Source organism: Emiliania huxleyi (genome assembly GCF_000372725.1).
Source record: "Emiliania huxleyi CCMP1516 unplaced genomic scaffold EMIHUscaffold_107, whole genome shotgun sequence".
NCBI lineage: Eukaryota > Haptophyta > Isochrysidales > Noelaerhabdaceae > Emiliania > Emiliania huxleyi.
Genome location: NW_005201984.1, coordinates 393,718 through 401,160, shown reverse-complemented (window position 1 = coordinate 401,160; position 7,443 = coordinate 393,718). Strand labels below are relative to the sequence as shown.

General features: G+C 66.2%; 3 protein-coding genes across 3 annotated transcripts in view; all 3 read right to left on the bottom strand.

Annotated features, from left to right (window-relative positions):
* Positions 1-104: 104 nt before the first annotated feature.
* EMIHUDRAFT_223077 (hypothetical protein) lies at positions 105-1,070 on the bottom strand (the record flags this gene model as incomplete). Its single annotated transcript, XM_005792566.1, has 3 exons — positions 105-272; positions 717-799; positions 974-1,070. The coding sequence occupies 3 exons, from the start codon at positions 1,068-1,070 to the stop codon at positions 105-107; spliced, it is 348 nt and encodes a 115-aa protein (XP_005792623.1).
* Positions 1,071-1,919: 849 nt separating this feature from the next.
* On the bottom strand, positions 1,920-2,862 carry EMIHUDRAFT_439765 (hypothetical protein). The gene is made up of 2 exons (XM_005792565.1): positions 2,677-2,862; positions 1,920-2,581 (listed from the first exon to the last, which is right to left on the bottom strand). The coding sequence occupies exons 1-2, from the start codon at positions 2,803-2,805 to the stop codon at positions 2,036-2,038; spliced, it is 675 nt and encodes a 224-aa protein (XP_005792622.1). The 5' UTR covers positions 2,806-2,862; the 3' UTR covers positions 1,920-2,035.
* A 1,469-nt stretch (positions 2,863-4,331) lies between these two features.
* EMIHUDRAFT_108677 (hypothetical protein) overlaps positions 4,332-7,443 on the bottom strand; it is a gene marked incomplete at both ends in the record, with an annotated part of 5,640 nt that continues 2,528 nt past the window's right edge. Inside the window, 6 exons of the mRNA XM_005792564.1 lie at positions 4,332-4,664; positions 4,736-4,924; positions 5,073-5,166; positions 5,336-5,611; positions 5,763-6,271; positions 7,181-7,309. Coding sequence (XP_005792621.1) covers positions 4,332-4,664; positions 4,736-4,924; positions 5,073-5,166; positions 5,336-5,611; positions 5,763-6,271; positions 7,181-7,309 — 1,530 coding nt within the window. The remainder of the gene's footprint in view (positions 4,665-4,735; positions 4,925-5,072; positions 5,167-5,335; positions 5,612-5,762; positions 6,272-7,180; positions 7,310-7,443) is intronic.

Genomic DNA, 7,443 nt, shown 5'->3' with positions numbered 1-7,443 from the left:
GGGGGGGGGGGGGAGGGGCTCCCAGGCCGTCGTCGCACACGGCCCCACGACAGGACACGACACCGGGCTGCTCATCTCCCGCTCATCTCCCGCTCATCTCCCGCTCATCTCCCGCTCATCTCGGGCGCTGTCTCGTGCTGGTCTCGTGCTGCGGGGGCGGGCTGCGGGTGGTAAGCCTTGGTCGACTCGAGGTCGATGTAGTCGACGCGCGTCAGCCCGGCGATCGTCTGCGGGATGGTGCCGCTGATGCCGACGCACTTTCCAAAGTGCACCTGAGGAGGAGGGCGGGGCGGCGGTCAGCGAAGGGAGGGAGGGGGACGTGCCTCGCGAGGACTGCGCATACGAGGGCTACTAGTGCTGCTGCTGCTGCTGCTGCTGCTGCTGCTGCTGCTGCTGCTGCTGCTGCTGCTGCTGCCGCACGTAGTCGAGGCGCGTCATCTCGCCCAGCTCGGGAGGGAGGGTGCCCGAGAGACGGGCGCCCTCGAGGTCGAGGTCGTACAGCCGGCGGGCGCCTGGCGGGCGACGGACGTGTCGCGGACGTGTCGCGGACGTGTCGCGGACGTGTCGGGGACGTGTCGGGACGTCACGTCCGTGTCGGGGACGTGAGCAACTCTCGACGGCGGGCGAGAGGGTGGGGCGAGTCTCGTCGCGTCTCTCGGCGAGTCTCGTCTGGTGCTGTGCGCGCCCTTGATTGAGTCTGGGAGGGTCCCTGAGACGGCGGTGTGCTCCATGTAGAAGTGGTCGAGCTGGTCGAGCTTGCCGATGGCGTCGGAGATGGTGCCAGAGAGGGAGGTGCGGCCTGCGAGAGGGGAGGGGGGGGGGGGGGGGGGGTGAAACGGCGGCGGGGGCAGCGGCAAAGGCAGTGGCCCAAAAAGAAAGCGAGGTGAGGGGGAAATCCCCAGAGGGGAAGGAGGAAGGGGGGGGGGGGGGGTGTCCAGGTAAGGGGGGGGGGGGGGGGCGTGGAGCGGCGCACCGGCAAGCTTGTTGAAGGGCAGCTCGATCTTCGTGATGAAGCCCTCGGCGTCGCAGGTGATGCCGTGCCACTTGCAGCAGCTGACATGGGTGGTCATCCAGCCCGTGTTGTTTTGCCACGAGGCGCCGCGAGTCTTCTCAAAGAGCGTCTGCAGCGCCTCGCACTGGCCTCGTGCGGGCACGATGGGCGCGGGCGTGGGCTCGGGCGTGGGCTCGGGCGTGGGCACAGGCGTGGGCTTCGGTGCGGCGACGGCGTCGGGCGGTGCGGCCGGTGCGGCGGCCGTTGTCTGCGCCGACGCGCCGGCGAGCGTCGCGACCAAAACACACAGGTAGCGCATCTCGTGACTTTTGAGGGCGTTCAAGAGTGTCTTGACTTAGGCGCCGACATCGGACCCCTGCACAGGCCCTCTACCAGCCACCCTCGGGTCAAGCTCTTTATCGTCGTTTGTGGTCAGCCGCGAGGAAGTGCAGCGAAAGCACGCCTCAAACTCATGCTCAGACTCCAGAGGTTGCGCGCCACCTGCTGGAGTCACATCCCACCTCCTTGAGAGAGAGAGAGAGTGAGAGCCCAACTTCAGAATCGTGCTTTTTGGGTTGGGTTGGTCTCGACCGCCGCCGCTCACGCCAGCGGACGGCCACTGCCGGTGTTTTTGGCTTCGCCACCAAGGCGTGCGCCATGCGATCGCCGACATCGAGCGAGCACGCCTCTGTCCGACGAGCGCGCGCGTCCCGGCGGGGGGGAGAGCATGTGTCGTTCTGATGTGTCACTGTGTGCGTCACATCGATGATAACAAGCACGGTCGATCCGTCAAACAAGAACCCAACCCCCAAACCCAACGCAACCCAAATGCTGCCGAAACACAAACCGCAAACCCAAACAAAAAGCACGATTCTGAAGTTGGGCCCTCAGAGTCCTTGTCCCACTTATCATTTCGAGGTGAGAGAGATTTTTAGAATACACAACTCTATTTTGTTTTGCTCTCTCTGTCGCGAATTATATGTGGTCACGCGTGTTTTTCGCAAGACCAACGATGAGACAGTCGCAGGCCCCCCCGCCATGAAACTAGTCCACCAATATGGCGCGGACCGTTCCGCACCCCTCATGGTATGCCTCGAGGACGCTGTGGGCTCCAAACTCCACCGCCGCATCCGGCACCACCCGTGCACCGCACACCGGCGCCTGCGACAGCGTGCGCGCCGACGGGGGCGCTGGCCGCGAAGAGAAGGCGACCTGGCAGGTATGGCCGGCAATCACAAAGTGTCCAGCCTCGAGCGTCTTCCCGCGTCGGCTGAGATCGTTCGCGAGGAAGGTGAGGGCACCCAGCGGCGAGTCCGCCGGATTCTCCTCGCCCGTGCCCGACGACGCCTCTTTCCCATCCACGAGCAGCCTCACGAGACAGCTGCCGCCCGTCAGTGCGGCGGCGGGTGGCGTGGCTGGCGGCGGGACCAGTGGGATGCCGCGAATCACCGCGGCGTTGTTCATGGCGTCGGCCAGGAGGTGGTACGGCGAGGCCTTGGCGGTGGCAGTGGTGAAGCGCGCCCCGCACAGCTCGATACATGGCTCGTACGAGCGGACGGCTGCCCAAACCTCCTCCTGGGTGTAGCACTCCTACAGAGGTTGTGCGTTCGCTTTTGACAGGCCTGCGGCGCAGCACTATGCGCGGTACTTCCCTCGCGGTGGCCTTCCCAATCTATGCGCGGTACTTCTCGCGGCGGGAGTGGCGACCCCATCACAAAGCCAAACTCAGCTTCCGCACAGAACACCTTGTGGTGCGAGAGAGAGAGGGTCGTGCCCGACGGGAACAGACAGCCCGCAAAGATCGGCGAGTACATTGCGGGAAGGCGTGACGGGTCGGCAGTTACGAGTGGATTGCCCTTCCACCCGAGCTTCCAGCCGGCGTGGCCTCCCAGCCGGTCACTCTGGGGCGACTGGATCATCGCGTCGTGCACGCGGAAGACGTCGTCAAGGCAATCGAGGGCAGGTAGCACAGAGGGGCGCAGAGGAGGCATTCTCAGGCCGCAGCCGTGCCCATCGTCATCCGACCAGGCGCCAAGAAAGTTGTCCGCTGCTGTCTCGAATATTGTCGGTGACAGAGCATTGTTTGCCGGCGACGGACTGCTGAGCGTCGAAAGGGCACGAGGCGCAGGCGCGAGCTGGCGCAGTGAGCCAGGGCGGCGCGCGCCGCGAGCGAGGCGCGACTGACCGACGAACATGATTTTTCTGCGTGTCGCCGCGAGCCCTCCACGCCGCGTTTGGGCGCGCAACCCGTGTATTCTTTTTTTGCTTGGGGCGGACAGATTGATGAAATTCTGGAAAAACCTGGCCGGCCCCTGCCCTGCCCCTACCTACCTACCTACCCTACTTATGGGAAACTAAAAAAGAAATCACCGGCGGGGTGAAGGTGGGGTACTACACCAACTAAAGTGATGACTGGTGGTACTCTCCTGCAACCACAGTCCTTCCTGTGGCATGGCAGGCCACTCTCAAGGCTATACAAGCATCAATCAGATCACCCACTTGGTGTGAGTGAGTGTGTGAGTGTGTACCCACTTGGGGAGGGTTGACATGGTCGTGATTTCGGAAAATTCTTTTTCTGCTGTGAAATTTCCGCGCGAAGAGAGGGAAAAACCCGACGGGAGGGCCCAGACCTACCCTACCTACCCCGTCATGCTGTCCGCCCCAAGCAAAAAAAGAATACACCTGCGCGCGGGGTTGTTTTTTTGAGCTTTGGGACAACAGGATCATTCACGATTCAGAGCTAGATGCAAGGTCGAAGCTCACTGGACGACGCTCGGATTCACCGCGCTGGGCGATCTATCACTGGCGAGCCCCCTCAGCCCTCACCCCGACCCTCGAGCTACAAACAAAGTGAACTCCGCAGCGCGCAGGAAAACCCCAAGTCCCCAACCATCGTCCCAAGGGCGCGAAGGCGGCGCTAGCCGCAAAGCTTCACAGCTACTCTGGATCGATCCCAGCCGACATCAAAAACTTTCTCGCCTCCAGCGTCCAGAGCCGCCGTAGAGCCCGTAGCTCGTAGGAAGAGGGGCCGACCGCCTATGGGTTAGCGCCTATGCACAAGCCACAACTTATCGATGTGTTACGATGATAAAATAAATACCCTCGGCACAACCCGACACAGAAGAGCGGCAAAGAGAGTTGGGGCTGCGGCTACGGCTGCGGCTACGAGAGGGGCCGGGGTCGCGGGAGAGCCGCTGCGCAGCGTGGACGCGCGCACACCGCTCTTGCTCCGCTCGCCACCTCTCGCAAAAGTCCAAAGTCATAGCCACCACCTTCTCCGGCAAGTCCTGTCGCCGCATCTTGCCGTCTCTCCACGCCTGGAAGAGCTCGTCCCACGGTGCTACACCAGCCGCGGACCGTCGGTGCTCACATCCCCCGGCATGCATAGCTTGCTCCTCAGGCGCGTGGCGTCGGCCTCCGCCACGCCCTGCGGCCGCAGCAGCCGGTCGCAGCGCCCCGAGCCGCCGTCCAGCATCACAAGGTCGAAGTAGGCGACCTCTTGCGGGCGGATCGCGAAGCCCGCCTTTGCGGGCGTGTACCTCCCGCCTCCCTTCAAATAGTTGATCCGGCGGAGCCCAGCCTCACCGTACGCCGCCGGGACGACCAGCCGCCGCCAGCCGCCCTCTCGCATGCCCGCGCGCACCGCCTCATCGACCGGCGCGGGGATGCGCTCCTGAGTACCAAGGTGAGGGTCGGAAGAAGGCAGCGCATGCAGTGTACTCGGCGCGTTGGTACAACGCCCACTTGACGCCGTGTGGCGGTAGGGCGTGAGTACGACGGGGAATGCAGCGCGACGGCACTCTGGCGCAGGGACGTGTTCTCCGCATCTGGGGGCTCTCGGTCCGTGGCGGTGCCCAGCGTCCACCCGTAGGGCCGCCCGTCGTAGTACGTCCAGTCCGCCACCGGGCCGGCGCGGAAGCCTCCCGCCCACACCTGCGGAGGCGTCTCCTCTCTCCTCTCTCCTCTCTCCTCTCCTCCCCTCTCTCCTCTCTCCTCCTCTCTCCTCTCACTCGAGAGCTGAACGTCCAGCGAGGGGCGACGCCGGGGGCAGGAGGCTGTGCAGGAGGCGGCTGCATCGCACCTTGTACTGGCAGTAGACGACGTCGCCCCGCCTCGGCTGCGGACCAGTCCCAACCACGAGGTCGATGACGCGCGAGCCGCAAGGCAGCGTGTACCTGCGGACCAAGGGGGGAAGAGAGAGCTGGGGAGAGAAGAGAAACAGCAGGGCCGCCTGTACCTGCGTGGCGGCGGTGGCGTACTCCAATAGTGCGAGAGAAGGGGGATGGAGGGTGGGGGAGGAGAGGGCAACTGGTCGTCTCGGAAGTAGCCGTACCAGACGCGCACCCCGCGTCCGGCGCCAGGCTGGCCGCCTCGAGCGCGTCGATATCGCCCTCTTCCAGCCCTTTGAACGGGCCCCACGGCACCACGGGCTCCCGCCTGGCTCCTGCCTGCCTGGCTGACCCCGCCTCCGCCTCTGCCCCCGCCTCCGCCGCCCCCGCCGGCACGCCCAGCCGCGGGACGGAGAGAGAGAGGGCCGCCGCCGCGACCAGCACCTTGCGCCGCGCCTCGTATAAGCCTCGGCGGCCCTCGCTGCGGCCGCGCTTCTTCTCGGACGTCCGCCTATGGGAAGGTTCTGAGAAGGTTCCAGTGAAGGCCCCCTGGAGAGCGGCTGCGCTCCTTCCCCGGCATCCGCCGCTTCTCGTCGCGCCGCTGGCGCTTACCGCGCTCGGAGAGGCCGCTGCGCTGCCGGCGCACCTTTGGCGGCCTCCACGCGTCGGCGACGAGGGCCGCCAGCTTCTCGAGCGCATCCTTGGAGTGAGAGGAGGCTATGAGCAGAGCGGGCCTCCGAGGCGACGGCGCCACTTCTCTCGAGAGTCGCTCCTTCCGGTTGGCGGCCTGCGTGCGGTGGCGGTCCGAGACGGCGAGGAGCTCTCCGCCGCGCGTCGCGCCGCCGAGCTGCAGCAGCCGCGCCTTGACCGCGTCCGGCCACGGGCTATGCGCCACACAGAGCCGCGCCTCGCACTTTGTGCTCAGCTTGTTGACCGCCTGCCCGCCGGCGCCAGAGGAGCGACTGTACGAGAGGGTTACGCACTCCAGCCCCTCGAGCGCACGAGCGGTGGGAGGCGAGCCAAGCACATGCGACGGCGTCCACAGCCGCCACGCGGCCGGAGCGTCTCCACCCTGCTGCACGCCTCGACAGCTGAGCGAGATCTTGCCGTCCGCGACGCTAGTCACGCGCACACGCACACGATCGCCGACGGCAAGGGCGTCTTCCGCCACCTCGACCCGGCCGCCCGACGGGTCAATATGCGACACGTGGAGGAGGCCGTCCCGGCCTGGCTGGCCCTCGAGGGAGCAGAACGCACCATAGGTCACGACCGACTCGACCACGCCGACGTGCAGGCTCCCGACGGCTGGCAGAGCAGGGTTTGAGGCGGCGAGCATCAGCAGCGGTGCCGTGCGGCAAAATTGTGCTCGGGCTAGGGCCGGGACGCCGATCATCGGCAAGGCTTGTGCAGCTGCTGTGGGGCGGTGGCCAGAGAAAGAAGCGAGGCCCCGCGCCCAAACACGGTTGCGGCCGACGCACACCCAAGCCTGAAGAGCACTCCCTGGGTTCGGACTTTTTGGTATGGTATGGTACGTCGCGACCCGCCTCATAGATCAACGACTTGGGGAGGGTTGACAATGAGATTTCCGCGTAATTTGTTTTTCATTTGAGAAAATTTTCGTGCGTAACACTAACTCCCCCGGAGAGGTCCGGCGAAGCAAAAAAGAAAGAGAGCGGCGCGCAACACTTTGCGGCGCATATTCCCGCTGCCCGGTTTGTGTTTCATGGGAGTCGAGCCCTTGCCCGGCGAGAGCGAGGCGGCGTACGTCGCGCGGCAGAACCGCGAGCGCGAGGAGGCTGCGGAGCGCATGCGTGCCAAGTTTGGCGGCAGCGGCGGCCTGAACGGCAAGCTCGGCGGCTGCGGGCCGAGCGGCTTCGGCTCGAGCGGGGGCTATGGCGGCGGCAGTGGCGGCGGCGCCAAGGAGTGGCTCTCCGGCCTCGGGTCGGCAGCCACGATGCTCGGCTCGTCCGCCGTCGCCGTGCTCGGCGCCGCCCATTGCGGCACGATCACGCCTGAAGAGCGGCACAGAGCTGAGTTCGTGCCGTCCTGCGTTAGGCTCCGCCGCCGAGGTGGCGTCCACCGGCGCCTCGGCCGCAGCGAGCGCCGTGAACGCGCGGATAGAGAAGGCGCGTGAGGCGGCTCCGCCGGCATACGGCGCCGACGCGGCGGACTCGGACGACATCTCCGACTTGCTGCGAGGGAGCAACCTCTACGGTGAGGCGGGCGGTGGCGGCGGCGGCGGCGGCGGCGGCGGCGGCGGCGGCGGCGCAGGAGCGGGCGGCGGCCCGGAGGGCGGGGTGGAGCCGCTCCCTGGCGAGACGGAACGCGCGTATGCGGCGCGGC